The sequence below is a fragment of the Myxocyprinus asiaticus genome, chromosome 19 (genome assembly GCF_019703515.2).
Source record: "Myxocyprinus asiaticus isolate MX2 ecotype Aquarium Trade chromosome 19, UBuf_Myxa_2, whole genome shotgun sequence".
In the NCBI taxonomy this organism is placed as follows: Eukaryota; Metazoa; Chordata; class Actinopteri; order Cypriniformes; family Catostomidae; genus Myxocyprinus; species Myxocyprinus asiaticus.
In genome coordinates, this window is record NC_059362.1 from 4,178,495 (window position 1) to 4,197,196 (window position 18,702).

At 41.6% G+C, this 18,702-nt stretch overlaps 1 protein-coding gene across 3 annotated transcripts in view; it reads left to right on the top strand.

Annotated features, from left to right (window-relative positions):
• Positions 1 to 18,702, top strand: part of LOC127409880 (mitogen-activated protein kinase kinase kinase 5-like) — a 127,522-nt gene that overhangs the window by 97,838 nt on the left and 10,982 nt on the right. Inside the window, exons 26-27 of one of the 3 annotated variants that reach the window (XM_051644809.1) lie at positions 1,008 to 1,248; positions 8,749 to 8,861. In XM_051644809.1, the coding sequence (XP_051500769.1) occupies positions 1,008 to 1,248; positions 8,749 to 8,861 (354 nt within the window). Of the gene's footprint in view, positions 1 to 1,007; positions 1,249 to 8,748; positions 8,862 to 18,702 lie in introns of those variants that run through there. The other 2 variants (XR_007892049.1, XM_051644810.1) reach the window with 2 other exon arrangements.

The following is an 18,702-nucleotide window of genomic DNA, read 5'->3' on the forward strand; positions in this document are numbered from 1 at the left end:
AACACATCTGTGCTATTTGTGATCAGAATTAAATGTTTATTTTTTGTTTTTGATCAACAACTGACTGTCAAGAACAGAAAGGATATTAAAAGAGACATTATTCAGTGACTAATGGATCGTGTTGATCTTGTCTTTGGACACACATTACACGGAACGAGTCAAACCAAACATTTACTCTCAACACGTAGTGAAAAGATCTCTCGATTTGAATTTTTCACAACTAAACTACTCAATCTTGATAGGTGAAATCTGAACATTTACCAGCCAGTGGAGAATCACAGACATTTTTAGTAGCATAGCGTGAAATTTGGTTGCATGTGCGAGTGATTTACTTGCATTGTAGAGGTTGCCGCATTGAGTAAAAGATTGATCTTGGGATTGTAAGAATCAATATCGAATCACGATTAATCTGAAAATGTATATTTTTACCCAGCACTATATATCTCACCTTATGTTCTTTAAAGGAATTGTTCAAGAAAAAAATAAATCATTCATCATTCATTTACTCACCCTCATGTCGTTCCAAACCCTTTGACTTTTTTTTCCTTCAGTGAAACACAATAGGAGTTGTGTAGCAGGATGTTCACACTGCCCTTTTCCATATAATGAAAGTAAATAGGGACAACCTCCAAAAATAATAAACAATAAAGCTCCATAAAAGTAGTCCATACAACTCATACGTGATATACAAGTCTTCTGAATGGGAAAATGGGATTTGAGAGCTATGGCAGAGGGAAAGTTTTCAGCATTTTCTGTTCCTCACACAAAGTTGTCATATTACTTCAGAAGATTGGAATATGTTGCACGAGTCATATCGATTACTTTTATGACACTCTACTACTTATGATGGTGCTTTGTTGCAGCATCGTGAACATTCTGCTAGATATTCTGCTCTAAACAAAGAGAGTCTTATGGGATTGGAACAAGATGATGGTTGATAAATCAAGACAGAATTAATTTGGGGCTGAATGTATGATTGCATTTGTTGTTCGCTTGTTCACACTCAGAATTGCGTCCACACTTCACATTGGCATCTGAAAGTGACCCAGCTGAACAAGAGGACATTGATGATGACACTGTTCCTCAGGGAAACGCTGCTCTCAAGAACATAGTCCCACCCATAGTTCATGATGACACGGTGGTAACATCTGGAGTGAGCACGCTCAGTTCAACTGTCTCCCGTGAGTCTCAGAGTGGTCAACAGTCCATCAGCGTGGAGCTGGGGCGCATGAAGCTCCAAACCAAGAGGTGAACGCTTGCGCAGCTTTCACACAAAAATGAAAATTCTATCATCATTCACTCACCCACATGTTGTTCCAAACCTGTACGACTTATGTGGAACACAAAAACATGTTATTATGTTGTTGTTGGTTTTTTTTTCATAAATTAATGTAAATGGGGACAGGGACTGTTAGGCTCCTAAAAGGACAAAAATAGTATCATGAAAGTAGTCCATACAACTTGTGTTTCATATTCTAAGTCTCTGAAGTCACACAATAGCTTTGTGTGAGGAACAGACTGAAATTTAATTCATTATTCACTGGTAATCTTCCTCTCTGCCATAGCTCTAAGATATTATTCATGCTTCTGTCAAAAGTACCAAAAGTGAATTTTGAAAGTTTTAAAAATTTAAAAGTTTGACTTAAATCTCATGCTTAAGTTTCAGTCTGTTCCTCACGCAAAACTATCAGATGACTTCAGAAGACGTGGAATATAGAGCATGATTCATATGGGCTACTTTTATGATACTTGTATGGAGTGTTAATCTCGTCAACTAAATTGCTGACAAAAATGTTAATTGTTATCATTGACAAAATCAAAACACCCTTTGCGAAAGACTTGGTGAAAGACACATCATGACTATAATCAAATGGTTTAAATTAAAACATACTGTTGACGAAAATATGACGAGAGAAAAACAGTACTGCAAGATATTTGTGACATACATGGGACTTTCTCTAGTGGTCAGTAGGGGTCGCTAGGTTATGTTTGACTCTTATTTTGTAGTATTGTTTCCCTTGTGTTCCTCTCGTATTTGTCTAGCATTGTTTGTTTGTTGATGATGTTACAGGGTGAGTTCTTGCTTTTGGTTTTCTTGGTTTTCATTTCTATGATAAAGCTCTGGACTTGGGCAACAAACTCTACAAACGAAATTCTACCAAAGTCTAAAAGCATCAGTTCTCTGATAGGCCTATTCAAACCCATCCAATGCAGAGTTCTCTGCTCCCTGCTCCGGTGGTCCCGGAGACTCTTACAATGAAGGCCCCTCCGCTCCCAGCTCCAGTGGTCCCTGCCTCTTTGGTCCCAGCCCCTGTAGTCCCAGCCTTGGTGGTCCCATCGGTCCCAGCTTCAGTGGTCCCAGAGGTTCCTGGTTTGGTGGTTTCAGTTACGGTGATCCAAGAGGTTCCTGGTTCAGTGGCTTGCCCTCACTTGAGTTCCTTAGTGCCTTGCCTGAGTCTGAGTCCCCTAGTGCCTTGCCTGAGTCTGAGTCCCCTAGTGCCTTGCCTGAGTCTGAGTCCCCTAGTGCCTTGCCTGAGTCTGAGTCCCCTAGTGCCTTGCCTGAGTCTGAGTCCCCTAGTGCCTTGCCTGAGTCTGAGTCCCCTAGTGCCTTGCCTGAGTCTGAGTCCCCTAGTGCCTTGCCTGAGTCTGAGTCCCCTAGTGCCTTGCCTGAGTCTGAGTCCCCTAGTGCCTTGCCTGAGTCTGAGTCCCCTAGTGCCTTGCCTGAGTCTGAGTCCCCTAGTGCCTTGCCTGAGTCTGAGTCCCCCGGTGCCTTGCCTGAGTCTGAGTCCCCCGGTGCCTTGCCTGAGTCTGAGTCCCCCGGTGCCTTGCCTGAGTCTGAGTCCCCCGGTGCCTTGCCTGAGTCTGAGTCCCCCGGTGCCTTGCCTGAGTCTGAGTCCCCCGGTGCCTTGCCTGAGTCTGAGTCCCCCGGTGCCTTGCCTGAGTCTGAGTCCCCCGGTGCCTTGCCTGAGTCTGAGTCCCCCGGTGCCTTGCCTGAGTCTGAGTCCCCCGGTGCCTTGCCTGAGTCTGAGTCCCCCGGTGCCTTGCCTGAGTCTGAGTCCCCCGGTGCCTTGCCTGAGTCTGAGTCCCCCGGTGCCTTGCCTGAGTCTGAGTCCCCCGGTGCCTTGCCTGAGTCTGAGTCCCCCGGTGCCTTGCCTGAGTCTGAGTCCCCCGGTGCCTTGCCTGAGTCTGAGTCCCCCGGTGCCTTGCCTGAGTCTGAGTCCCCCGGTGCCTTGCCTGAGTCTGAGTCCCCCGGTGCCTTGCCTGAGTCTGAGTCCCCCGGTGCCTTGCCTGAGTCTGAGTCCCCCGGTGCCTTGCCTGAGTCTGAGTCCCCCGGTGCCTTGCCTGAGTCTGAGTCCCCCGGTGCCTTGCCTGAGTCTGAGTCCCCCGGTGCCTTGCCTGAGTCTGAGTCCCCCAGTGCCTTGCCTGAGTCTGAGTCCCCCTGTGCCTTGCCTGAGTCTGAGTCCCATTGTGCCTTGCCTGAGTCTGAGTCCCCTAGTGCCTTGCCTGAGTCTGAGTCCCCTAGTGCCTTGCCTGAGTCTGAGTCCCCTAGTGCCTTGCCTGAGTCTGAGTCCCCTAGTGCCTTGCCTGAGTCTGAGTCCCCTAGTGCCTTGCCTGAGTCTGAGTCCCCCAGTGCCTTGCCTGAGTCTGAGTCCCCCAGTGCCTTGCCTGAGTCTGAGTCCCCCAGTGCCTTGCCTGAGTCTGAGTCCCCCAGTGCCTTGCCTGAGTCTGAGTCCCCCAGTGCCTTGCCTGAGTCTGAGTCCCCTAGTGCCTTGCCTGAGTCTGAGTCCCCCAGTGCCTTGCCTGAGTCTGAGTCCCCTAGTGCCTTGCCTGAGTCTGAGTCCCCTAGTGCCTTGCCTGAGTCTGAGTCCCCTAGTGCCTTGCCTGAGTCTGAGTCCCCTAGTGCCTTGCCTGAGTCTGAGTCCCCTAGTGCCTTGCCTGAGTCTGAGTCCCCTAGTGCCTTGCCTGAGTCTGAGTCCCCTAGTGCCTTGCCTGAGTCTGAGTCCCCTAGTGCCTTGCCTGAGTCTGAGTCCCCCAGTGCCTTGCCTGAGTCTGAGTCCCCCAGTGCCTTGCCTGAGTCTGAGTCCCCCAGTGCCTTGCCTGAGTCTGAGTCCCCCAGTGCCTTGCCTGAGTCTGAGTCCCCCAGTGCCTTGCCTGAGTCTGAGTCCCCCAGTGCCTTGCCTGAGTCTGAGTCCCCCAGTGCCTTGCCTGAGTCTGAGTCCCCTTGTGCCTTGCCTGAGTCTGAGTCCCCTTGTGCCTTGCCTGAGTCTGAGTCCCCTAGTGCCTTGCCCCTGCCCTCTGAGTCCCCGGCCGCCTTGCCCCTGCCCTCTGAGTCCCCGGCCGCCTTGCCCCTGCCCTCTGAGTCCCCGGCCGCCTTGCCCCTGCCCTCTGAGTCCCCGGCCGCCTTGCCCCTGCCCTCTGAGTCCCCGGCCGCCTTGACCTCTGCCCTCTGAGTCCCCGGCCGCTTTGACCTCACCATTTGAGTCCCCGGCCGCTTTGACCTCGCCCTCTGAGTCCCCGGCCGCCTTGACCCCTGCCCTCTGAGTCCTCGGCCGCCTTGACTTCACCCTCTGAGTCCTCGGCCGCTTTGACCTCACCTTCTGAGTCCCAGACGTTTTTGATCTTGCCCTCTGAGTCCCGAGCGTTTTTGATCTCGCCCTCTGAGTCCCGGCCGTTTTGATCCCGCCCTCTGAGTCCCTGGCCGACTTGACCCTGCCGTTTGAGTCCCCAGCCACCTTACCCTTACCCTCGCCCTCTGAGTCCCCGGCCGCTTTGACCTCGCCCTCTGAGTCCCCGGCCGCTTTGACCTCGCCCTCTGAGTCCCCGGCCGCTTTGACCTCGCCCTCTGAGTCGCCCTCGAGGCCTTCTCCAGGGTTCCTTATGCTAGTTGCTCCCCTGTCAGTTAGACTCACAACTGGCTACACTCTGAATTTGTCTCCTGTTGCATAGCCAGAGTCTCCTCCTGCCTCACCAACGCCGGAGTCCTCTGGTCCGTCGTTGACACCACCTGGGTTTCTTGGTGCCCACTGGATCCTCCGTAGCTGGGATCATTGGGAACAGCAAGGCTGGGACCACAGGGGCTGGGACCATTGGTACCACAAAGCTAGGATAAGGATGAGGGGAATTTTTCTCTCCTCCATTACCTGCGGCATAGGCCCCTCCACTCCCTGCTCTGGTGGTCCCAGAGACACCTACAATGAAGGTCCCCCGCTCCCTGTGCCGTTGGACCCGGAGGTAGTGCAGAGCTTTATTATAGAAATGAAAACCAAGAAATGGAACAGACACAGACAATAAATCCAATTAAAAGGTGACTTGAACTAAGTTAAGAGCGAGTCAGAATGTAAAACTTGAGCAGTGAATATACCATTTTTACAGAAAAATATGCTACATGTAATGCAATATCCTAAATGATCTAAACTTGTGGAATTCACAACAGAGTAACTTCTTAAAGTAGCTAATACTTCAGTATATTAATTGCTATTATTTCAGGAGCTAAAGGACAGTTTCCTTATGTTGTTTAATCTTACATATTAGACATATTCATTTTATTCTTTAATATGTTTAATACATGTTTAAATAATTGCAATTAGTTTATACATTTCTCAAAATATTTTAATGTTTGGTTAAAGTTTGGTCTGTTACAGTTTAATAGAATTTATTGTCATCATGCACATTATCATCAACTAAAATGTTATTTTGGTCGACTGAAAATCACAGTAAAATTGACAAAAATTATTAATTATGACATGATTAAATATTGATTCAATTTAAAGGTAAGTTTCATCAAAAGACAAAAATTATGACTGACTGTGTGAAACTGTTTGAAAATGAACTGCTTGCATGGTGCTTTCTTGGCCATTTTGGGGCTTTACAGCCCTAGTCGTCATTCTTTTTTTTTATTAAATGGAAAAGGCCAGCCTGCAGTTGCACCGGAATGAGTTTTTAAGTGGGGTGGGGTGGGTGGGGTGGGCAGCAAACTGGGCTGGTTTTGACATCATCACAACAACATTCCGCAGTCAATATGGCCAATTTATTAAAGAAAATATATATTTTTAAAATAATAATAATATGGCCAATTTATACCAGACATGACAAAATCACGGTGACTGACTCGTTTTTTTTTATCAACATACACATTTCGAATGTTGACGTAATCTAACTAAAGAGATTCAAATCTGTTTCCGCGCCACCGGCACAGAGAGACTGGCTATACACTTGTCATTGCACAGTTCACACATACCTTTGATGTGGCAGCATTCTTCAGTTTCGGATACTTCTGGAACACTGTATTGGTTCAACTGCGTGTTCTTGTGTATCGGTCCCTATTTTTATGTGTCTTAAATCGTATGACACTCATTTTATTGTTTTATGTCTGCATTCAACATCATTACACAAGCAATATGCCCTGTGTTTTATACCTTTTTAAAGCAGCATATTACATTCAACATTGTGTGACTTGAAGAGGTAAAGTTATTTCCTCATCCCCAATAATAGGATAAAAATCAATATTTGTTAATTATCCTACTTTGTCTAATTATGCTGACTTTATGAATGATCTTCGATATCAATCTTATCTTACTGTAAATTAAGTCAAATTTCACTCTTGAAAGAAGAATAACACAGGTTTTAAAACCTGTTATTTTACTTGATAAGCTTGATAACATTGTTCATTCTACAACTATCATACAAGTCATATAATGCAAGTTATATCTACTTAAACATCAGGACTTGTGTATAACGGAACATCTCCTTATGGTTCAACACACGTCTACAAACAGCATAGAATGGCAGTGACAGCTAGACAGCATGCCTTCATCCATTTTCATTCATTTCTGTCTTTTTTTATTCAGGTTCCGGGACTTCTGTATATCAGTGTTTAGATGGATCGATCAGACGTCTGCATTTTTTCACTTTTCTGGGGGTTTCGAGAAAATTAACCTACGAATGGCTTGCTTATAGTTTACTCTGCATATTAATCTGGGATAGGAGATGGTATTTTAACATAGGAAATATTACATAAGTTTTAAAAATCAGTCATGTGTACAGTTGAAGTCAGAAGTATACATACACTTAGGTTGAAGTCATTAAAACTAATTTTTTAACCACTGCACTGATTTAATATGAGCAAACTATAGTTTTGGCAAGTTGTTTAGGACGTCTACTTTGTGCATAACAGGAGCAATTTTCCCAACAATTGTTTACCGCCAGATTGTTTCACTTTTAATTGACTATATGACAATTCCAGTGGGTCAGAAGTTTACATACACTAAGTTAACTGTGCCTTTAAGCAACTTGGAAAATTCCAGAAAATGACATCAAGCCTTTAGACAATTAGTCAATTAGCTTCTGATAGGAGGTGTACCTGTGTATTTTAAAGCCTACCTTCAAACTCCAGTGCCTCTTTGCTTGACATCATGGGAAAATCAAAAGAAATCAGCCAAGACCTCAGAAAAAAAAAATTGTGGTCCTCTACAAGCCTGGTTCATCCTTGAGAGCAATTTTCAAATGCCTTAAGGTACCACGTTCATCTGTACAAACAATAGTATGCAAGTATAAACACCATGGGGCCACGCAGCCATCATACCACTCAGGAAGGAGACGCAGTCTGTCTCCTAGAGATGAACGTAGTTTGGTGCGAAAAGTGCAAATCAATCCCAGAACAGCAGCAAAGGACCTCGTGAAGATGCCGGAGGAAATAGGTAGACAAGTATCTATATCCACAGTAAAATGAGTCCTATATTGAAATAACCTGAAAGGCTGCTTAGCAAGGAAGAAGCCACTGCTCCAAAACCACAATAAAAAGGCCAGACTACAGTTTGCAAGTCCACATGGGGGCAAAGATTTTACTTTTTGGAGAAATGTCCTCTGGTCTAATGAAACAAAAATTGAACTGTTTGGCCATAATGACCATCATTATGTTTGGAGGAAAAAGGGTGAGGCTTGCAAGCTGAAGAACACCATCCCAAACATGAAGCATGGGGGTGGCAGAATCATATTGTGGGGGTGCTTTCCTGCTGGAGGGACTGGTACAATTCACAAAATAGATGGCATCATGAGGAAGGAAAATTATGTGATATATTAAAGCAACATCTCAAGACATCAGCCAGGAAATTAAAGCTCGGTCGCAAATGGGTCTTCCAAATGTACAGTGACCCCAAGCATACCTCCAAAGTTGTAGCAAAATTGCTTAAGGACAGTAAAGTCAAGGTATTGGAGTGGCCATCACAAAGCCCTGACCTCAATCCGATAGAAAATTTGTGGACAGAACTGAAAAAGTGTGTGCGAGCAAGGAGGCCTACAAACCTGACTCAGTAACACCAGTTATGTCTGGAAGGATGGGCCAAAATTCCAGCAACTTATTGTGAGAAGCTTGTGGAAGGCTACCCAAAATGTTTGACCCAAGTTAAACAATTTAAAGGCAATGCTACCAAATACTAACAAAGTATTTGTAAACTTCTGACCCACTGGGAATGTGATGAAAGAAATAAAAGCTGAAATAAATAATTCTCTCTACTATTATTCTGACATTTCACATTCTTAAAATAGTGATCCTAACTGACCGGGAATGGGAAGACAGGGAATGTTTTCTATGATTAAATGTCAGGAATTTTGAAAAACTGAGTTTAAATGTATTTGGCTATGGTGTATGTAAACTTCTGACTTTAACTGTATCTCGACTACTCTGAAAAACGAATTCACTTACGTCTCTCTCTCTCTCTCTGTGCGTGTGTGTGTGTTTGTGTGCTGTAGGTTGTTGGAGGAGTTAATAGAAAGAGAAAGAGAGTATCAATCCATCATACAGCAAGTCCTGGAGGAGAGAGAACAGGAGATTAAACTCTTGAAGAGTCGCTCCATGCCCATAGGTCAGTCTGAAATGTGCACTTATACACACTATTGAAGGAATAGTTCACCTAAAAAATTGTCTATTTCTCTCATCATTTACTCAACCTCATGCTTTCCCAAACTCTAATTATTTTGTATTTCCTTCTGCGGAACATAAACTAAGATATTTTAAAGGTTTTATAATGTGTTTTTGTCAAGTCAATGGGGTCCAAAACTTTCAAGCTCCAACAAGGACATAAAAGCAGTGGCGCCACTACACATTTGTTAAGGGGTATTTAACATCAATGTGAAGGTAGGAAAGCGCGGCTACATTAGATATGGTTTGTACGAGGAGCCCAAGTACAGGTTGGACATGGCAAAGGGTCAGGTAACAAGTTTCTTCAACAAGCTTTTCTCTCTTTGGAAGCGATTGGACGCCCATTCACAGCATTTTGCATAACCATGACATAGGGCTGGGCGAGGAGTAAAATTTTATGCTCAATTACGATTTTGGCTTCCAACGATTGTGAAAACAAGATAATCGAGATAAAACGATTATTGTGCCGCATTCCATTTCACAATGAAACACCCCAGCATTATATCTTTAAAGCATCCTTTATTAAAGTTAAAATTATAAGGAAGCTATTAAAATAAACTCAGAAACTGGCATTTATCTGTGCGGTTCAGTGCCGCGTCTATGAGTTGCTTGAAGTGAGTGGGGAAGAGATTGAATCTGAATCGGCTGATGCACACTCTGGCACGGGGATGCTCATCCATCGCGTGCATTTACTACAGCTAGATTATAATGTGATGGCTCGCGACGTAGTGAATCATAATATATGTTTCACGTTCACTGTATATTATCATGAAGAAAATCTGTGATATGCAGCTCTATTAAGAAGAGAAAGTTTTTTTGTGAGTTAAAGATGGATCGAAGTGAACATAAAGGTGAGAGAGTGTAGTCTTAGCCACAAAATGTATTTTTAATTGGTCTTTTTTTGGCCTGTTTTCCAAAATAAACTTTAGTAGCTTTAAGTATTAATGTATTATAATCATACAGTAAAGGCCAGTAGTAGTTTTTTGTTGCATTTCATTCTGAATGTTTACTTGAATACTTGATAGCCTACTGTTGTTAACTTTTAAAGCTGTTAAAAATCACTGAATTTTCTTAATTTGTATATTTTGTTCTATTATTTTTCATCTATTTCTATTCATTACTGTTTTTATTATTATTTTATTACTGACTGTTTACTAGTCTTGAATAATTACTTAAGAACTTGAAACCATTCTTCCATAATTAACATATTAGTTAGTGTTATTATTTGTTGTGTCAAATTTCACTGCCGACTACTGAAATGTTGGTATTGTGATAATGTATAGCCTTTATTGTACATGGTAGATCTTGCTGCAATAACATGATGAAAAAGTAGATCTCATTCCATAGAAGTGTGAGCATCTCTGCTGTAAATGATGGTGATGGAGGCTTATCTTTATTTGACTAACATAAAATAATTATCATATGACAATAGCCTCCTCCCCTACCCAGTGCAGTTTACATTTCAAGTTCAAGGAAGTCCACTGTTAAAAAGACAAGTGTTTTTAAAAGTTCAATAAATGCGTGATGTTTCCAAAGTCAATAAATGTTAAATAATCGTGATCTCAGTATTGTCCAAAATAATCATGATTATGATTTTTGCCATAATTGAGCAGCCCTACCGTGACAGAAAAGATACTCAAAAATGAACTAATATTTACATTAGCTGACCATCTGTACCTCTCGGCAACGTTAAATATCAGTTAACTTCAAGGCTATCTTCAAGATTTTCAGTGATAAAGTGATAAGTTAAGCCTACCAATCTCTCTATCCACTTGGGCATTGTTTTATTGTGACAGTCAGAGCAACGTTGGTAGACAGAGGGTGAGCGGTAGCTATGAAGTTATCTCTTGAAAAAAATGCATATTTGAACCCATTTAAAATGCTAAGAAAATTTTAAATTAAATCAAATTAAATCAAATAAAAGTTAAAATACATCCTTTCATTATTGTTTAAATTGTGCTTTTGGTGATTTGTAAGGTTTCATAGGAGATTTAAAAAGTATGATTTTGGCACCCGTGTGGTGCCCCTATATGTTGCTTATGTTGCATAAAAGTAATCCATACAACTTGAGTGGTTTAATAATCAATGTCTTCTGAATCAATACTGGGGGTGAAAACCGCAAACCTGGCAACACCGTGTCTGGTTTAAGTGCGAGGAAGTGTAATCGAGCTTCAAATCAAATCATCAACATGCCTAGGTGACTGCAAATCTCAATATTTGGGTGTTTCTCACCCAAAACCAACCGTATCTCTTCAGAAGACATGGATTAAACCACTCACAATATGTATGGAATTCCTTCATGCTGCTTTTATGTCCTTTTTGGAGTTGAACATTTCAGACCCATTGACTTGCATTGTATGGACAAAAACACCACATACATCCTTTTAAATATGTTTGTTTGTGTTACACAGAAGAAAAAAATGTCATACGAGTTTAAGATGGCATAAAGGTGAGTAAATAAAGAGAAAATTATCATTTTTGGGTGAACTTTACCTTTAAGCAACATAGTGAATATCGCAATCATTTTAATGCCAATTTTTTGCCATTAAGTCACACTATTGAGTGTGTCATTAGTTCTCACGAGTATGAGACATTTTTAAATGTGTATATTAAGTGTTTATTATATATTAGGTGTGTATGTATTCTAGAAACTTTATATATAAAAAAAACTTAAAGCTGTATTTAGACACACAGTTCCATAACAATTTTGTGTGGACCATTGAGTGTTGGTTTGGTATTAGTGTAGAAATGATATTATCTCTCTCTGAATATTATAATTTCGACATTTCTGATTTTGTAGTTTTTCATTTTTGTATTTCCCTTTTGTGATTTAATTAAATTGTCACACTAGGGCTGGACAATATGTGAAAAATATTTTATCGATAATCGCCTTTAAAATATCACGATATCGATTATGTCGTCAAACCCTCTGCCGAGAGTCATGAATATTTTTGCTTTATTGATTTGCTTTAAAAATTAAATTCATTTATTGAAACACAAACAACTTAAAAGATATTTCTAAAATCAAATTGCACTTTAAACTAAATTAAAAAATCAATTAAAATAAGATAAAATCTGGTAATGCTTTATAATAATGTTCCATAGTAAATACAATAGTGAACTACCCCAGTCATAAATTTTCCATTAACTGTGAACAAATTAATTACTCTTCCATATTAGTTAGTAGTAGTGACTGACGAGTTTATGCTGTACTTTTCATTTGTCCTGCATTAGTACCTACATAGTTATGTATTTACTATGGAACATTATTATAAACTGCTGCCAAAAATCTTGTATAACCATCTTCCCAAATCCAAACATTTACCGTCTCCAACGGCCCCATTTGCCATCACACAAGTATTCGTCCACAACATCTGGGAAATAGCCTAAAAATTAAGAACTAAAGACAATTATAAATGTACAGATAATAATTATAATGTCAAAAAATAAACAAACCATTATCTATAGGAAATTCAGCACAACCTACATAATTTCTACTTTCAAAACGGTTAAATCAGTTTGTAACTTCACTTAGTCAGTGCTTGAATGAATAGAAAACACCAGTTTTTATATAAAGTGTAAGCCTAATAAATTTTCTTGTATTCGTTAATACAAGATATATTTGAGTGACCCTGCAGAGTTGCATTCACGATGCATGTTAAGTGCAAACTGCTCCATGGAAATAAAGCGAACTAAACTTCGAGCACCTCCCGAGATGGTCTGAGGTCATTTGCAGCATTCTCATACTCAGCGGTTAAGGCTCTGGGTTACTGATCAGAAGGTCAGGGGTTCAAGCCCCAGCACCTCCAAGATGCCACTGTTGGGCCCTTGAGCAAGGCCCTTGACCCTATCTGCTCCAGGGGCGCTGTATCATGGCTGACCCTGCACTCTGACCCCAGCCTAGCTGGGATATGTGAAAAAGAAGAATTTCACTGTATATGTGCAAATGTATAATGTGTGATAAAGAAAATTATTATAATTATAATTATGTGTTTCATGAAGACACGCTCCCGCTGCACGCCTCTGAACAAACAGCACATCAGACACGGGCATTGATGGCTTTTCTTTTTTCTGTTCTTTTTTTGTAATTAACATTTTTATTGATTCATATGCACATGACAGTGGAAAAAACTCAACACATACACTATATTGCCAAAAGTATTCGCTCACCCATCCAAATAATTGAATTCAGGTGTTCCAATCACTTCCATGGCCACAGGTGTATAAAATGAAGCACCTAGGCATGCAGACTGCTTCTACAAACATTTGTGAAAGAATGGGCTGCTCTCAGGAGCTCAGTGAATTCCAGCGTGGTACTGTGATAGGATGCCACCTGTGCAACAAGTCCAGTCATGAAATTTCCTCGCTACTAAATATTCCACAGTCAACTGTCAGTGGTATTATAACAAAGTGGAAGCAATTGGGAATGACAGCAACTCAGCCACGAAGTGGTAGGCCACGTAAAATGACAGAGCGGGGTCAGCGGATGCTGAGGCGCATAGTGCGCAGAGGTCGCCAACTTTTTGCAGAGTCAATCGCTACAGACCTCCAAAGTTCATGTGGCCTTCAGATTAGCTCAAGAACAGTGCGTAGAGAGCTTCATGGAATGGGTTTCCATGGCCAAGCAGCTGCATCCAAGCCATACATCACCAAGTGCAATGCAAAGTGTCGGATGCAGTGGTGTAAAGCACGCTGCCACTGGACTCTAGAGCAGTGGAGACGCGTTCTCTGGAGTGACGAATCATGCTTCTCCATCTGGCAATCTGATGGACGAATCTGGGTTTGGCGGTTGCCAGGAGAACGGTACTTGTCTGACTGCATTGTGCCAACTGTGAAGTTTGGTGGAGGGGGGATTATGGTGTGGGGTTGTTTTTCAGGAGCTTGGCTTGGCCCCTTAGTTCCAGTGAAAGGAACTCTGAATGCCTCAGCATACCAAGAGATTTTGGACAATTCCATGCTCCCAGCATTGTGGGAACAGTTTGGGGATGGCCCCTTCCTGTTCCAACATGACTGCGCACCAGTGCACAAAGCAAGGTCCATAAAGACATGGATGAGCGAGTTTGATGTGGAAGAACTTGACTGGCCTGCACAGAGTCCTGGCCTCAACCCGATAGAGCACCTTTGGGATGAATTAGAGCGAAGACTGCGAGCCAGGCCTTCTCGTCCAACATCAGTGTCTCACCTCACAAATGCGCTTCTGGAAGAATGGTCAAAAATTCCCATAAACACACTCCTAAACCTTGTGGAAAGCCTTCCCAGAAGAGTTGAAGCTGTTATAGCTGCAAAGGGTGGGCCGACGTCATATTAAACCCTATGGATTAAGAATGGGATGTCACTTAAGTTCATATGCGTCTAAAGGCAGATGAGCGAATACTTTTGGCAATATAGTGTATATAAAGAATCAACATTTTACCTTTAAACCCTACTAATACAGTCCCACCCTGACCCCTAACGAACACCCCTGTGGTCCCACATAACACACACACACAATCCAAAAAAAAAATAAATAAATAAAATATATATATATATTATATATATATATACATATATATACACAAATAAATAAATAAAATAATAATAAACATACATGATTAAACTACACTCTCCACATCCCCTCCCCGAGAGTCCCCCAAAAAAACTAAATATTTGCCCCATTTTTTTAGCAAATAAGTCTCTTAAACCCCAGCCTTCTACTTACCACCTCTTCAAATGCAGCTACCCTCCCCATTTCCACACACCACTCCGAAAAACAGGGTGCTCCACTTGACTTCCAACCCCTTAAAATTACTTGCCTGCCGATCATGAGACTGGTCAGAACCCAGTTTTTTATGTGATTATCCCCTAAATGCATGACCGCCCCATCACCCAAAATACAGAGTCTGGGACAAAGCAAAACCTGAGTGTTTAAAACATCACACAAATACCTCTGAACCCTCAACCAAAACTCCTGGATCTTAACACACCCCCAAAAGACATGGGTAGTGTCTCCAACTTCTGATTGGCATCGCCAGCAAGTGGGTGTGTCTTTAAGACCAAGCCTATATAATCTAGAGGGGGTCCAATAAAATCTATGTAAAATCTTAAATTGCATAAGGCGAACCCTTGCATCTCTAGATACAGACTTGACATTTTTAAGAATCTTAGTCCACACTCCATCCTCCAATACCAAATTCAAATATTTTTCCCATACTCTCTTGAGAGAAGTCAAGGCTCCATCCCCCAGACTCTGAATTAGTAGGGAGTAATACACTGATGCTTCATGGCCTTTTCCAAAAGCAGCAATCACCTCTCCCAAAGCACCTGCCGCTTTAGGGGGGTACGTGCCACTCCCAAAAATAGTGCAGAGTAGGTGGCGAAGCTGTAAATACTTATAAAACTGAGATCTGGGAATACCAAAATGTTGAATCAAATTTTCAAAAGGTCTCAATACTCCACCCTCATATAGGTCACCAAGTGCATTAACCCCCCCTCACAATCCAATCTGACCAACAAAAAGGGGACTTATTAATACATAGTTTAGGGTTCAGCCATATGCTCGAGGCTGCATTTAAATAAATATCCAAATTAAACACTCTGGACACTTTTGTCCATATCGAGTGCAAATGCAAAATAACGGGGTGCGACTTAACCTCTATGGCTAGTTTGATCGAAAGGCTTTGCAGTGGCGAGATAGGGGCAAGAACTTCCTTTTCAATACAAAACCAGGGAGGGGCTCTCTCAGGTGGAAGCGACCAATGAGCCAAATGTCTAAGACTGAACGCATAATAATGAAACAAAATCTTGGGTAGGCCTAACCCACCATTGTCAATTGGCCTATGTAACTTACTGAAATTTAACCTGGGGCGCTTACCATTCCAAATAAAGGACTTCGCTATGCTATCAAATTGCTTGAAATAAGAGAGGGGGACATCTACAGGGAGAGACTGAAGCAGGTAGTTGAATTTTGGAATACAATTCATTTTAATAACATTAACCTTCCCAATCATCGATAAATTAAATGAAGCCCACCTGCCCACATCGCTTGAAAACCTTTTTATTAAAGGGTCAAAATTAACTAACTAAATCAGACAAATTTGCTGGGAATAAAATCCCCAAATACTTAATGCCCTGTTTGGGCCACTGGAAGGCGCCAGGCTGGAAAGCCGTTTCTGGGCAGTACGCTGTCAGCGCCAAAGCTTCGGATTTAGACCAATTGACTTTGTATCCTGAGAACTTGGAAAAGGAATTAATAATTATTTGGAGGCAAGGCATAGATCTAGTAGGTTCAGAGACAAATAATAAAATATCATCTGCGTAAAGCAGAAGCTTATGCGCCACACCACCCGCTGTCACCCCTGGAAAATCATCATCCTTTCTTATCGCGGCTGCTAATGGTTCCAGGGCAAGACGGAACAATAATGGGGAAAGAGGGCAACCCTGCCGAGTGCCCCTATTCAGAGTAAAATAATCTGAAATTAATCCATTTCTTTGTACTGCTGCTACAGGGTGTTTATAAAGTAACTTAATCCAACCAATAAATGTACTCCCGAACGCATACATTTCCAAAATCTTAAAAAGATAATCCCATTCTACCATATCAAACGCCTTTTCGGCGTCAAGTGAGATGGCAGCGACCGGAGATTGTTCATTCGCCACTGACCACATGATATTGATGAGACGCCTGATGTTATCAGAAGAGCTGCAGCCCCGAATAAACCCCACCTGATCTATATGTATGATCTATATGTATAACTTTACTTAATCGATTAGCCAAAATTTTTGACAATATTTTTGTCCTTTTTAAGAATCAGACTGATCCGGGCTTGTGTCATGGTTGACGGAAGCTTTCCATTCTTTAATGATTCAGTATAAACTTCTAACAAAAGTGAAGCCAGTTCTGTAGCATAAGATCTAAAAAATTCAGCAGCAAAACCATCTGGCCCCGGAGCCTTGCCAGTAGGAAGGGACTTAATTACCTCGTCAAGCTCCTCCAAGGTTATCTCAGAATCAAGTGAGCTTTTTTGCTCAATCGTCAGTTTAGGAAGATCTAATGGTTCCACAAAGTTTCTAATATCTTCATCAGTAGACGAAGGTGTGGAACTGTAAAGATCAATATAGAATTCTTTAAAGGCATTATTAATATCAATGGCTGAGGTAAATATTTCACCACCAGCAGATTTCACTGAGGGAATGATAGAAAAAGACTCTTTCTGCTTTATATATCTAGCCAAAAGCTTCCCTGCTTTGTCCCCCGACTCAAAGTATGACTGTCTTGCCCTGAATAACCAAAACTCCACTTTCCGTGACAAAATAGTATTATGTCTGTATTTCAATCGGGTCAATTCTCTGAGGCCATCAGCTAACATACGGCGCTTCAGCTCTGCCTCGGCACTTTTAATATTTCCTTCCAACTCCACAAGTTCTCGTGCTTTGGATTTTTTGATGAATGAGGCATACTGTATGATCCGGCCCCTAAGAACCGCTTTAAGTGCCTCCCAAGCCACGCCCACAGAGGATACTGAGGACCAGTTGGTCTCCATATAAACATTGATTTCAGTCTTTAACATTTATTGGAAATCAGGATTTTGCAGAAGGGATACATTAAGGCGTCAACTATATGATTTATTTTTCTCTATATGTGGCATCACCTCTAAACTCACCAGGGCATGAGACTAAAATGTTTCCAATTGAGCAATTAACAACAGATGAAATTAGGGATTTGGATATCAAAAAAAAAAAAATCTATTCTAGAATAAATCTTTTGGACTGATGAAAAAAATGTATAGTCCCTACCAGATGGGTTCAAAAGTCTCCAAATATCCGAAAGACCAAGATTTTTACACATCCTGTGAAGCGTCAGTGTTGCTCTAGGGGGCTTACACACTTTTGCTTCACTATGATGAATGGGGCCCCACATTCCACAGACACAGCAAGTCACATGCTTGACCACCAGAAACAATTGTAGAATAAAATGGCTATATTAACATTGATTATACTTGATTAATTTATACTCAACTTTATAAAAATATTCTACATTATCCCTCCTCTGGGACTTACAAGTCCCACCTTCACTGTTTTTACCCAGAGTGCAGTTTCATAATTCAGTCGCCTAAGTGACTTCATTCTAGTGACAAAGTTAAGTCACACAGCTTCATTACCAATGACCAGATTATGCAACCGCACTCCAGTGGAGATTGCAGAACTCATTCAAGTTTAATTAAGAACAGAGTAAAAAGATTCTGTCTCCTTATACCTTCATTCAATAAATGAAACATATAAGCACATAAGCATGAGCGTGCAGTTGGTTCAGCCTTGCCTGTGGTTGTCACAGTAATGTAGAGTATATCAAACATAAAACAAAATATTCATCATAATATTAAGAGTTCTTTTTTTGTAGTGTAGATATCTTCAACCCAGATACTTTGAGCATCATAGAGGGTCACCTCCGGGGAGAGGTTAGGCTAGCACTTTCATTCTGGGGCATGGCTCATCATGCATTTCATCATATATAGTCATTGGAGGAATCAATTTCCTCCCAATTTGGTCTTTCTGTACATCCAGGGTAGTTATCATTGCATTGGACCATTCACATTGATCAATGTCATTCTTAACTGCTTAAATATGGAGACAGTTCATAACATGGTTAAATTCATAAAGCATTATTCAAAATTCAACAATCTATTAAAATTGTCCAAATTAAAATTAAAATGCTTCAATTGAACTCATTTTTAGATCATTAATTTCCATTCAGGTTGTATTTCTGCTTTTTTTTTTTTTTTTTTTTTTTTTTTTGGCAGATGTCACAA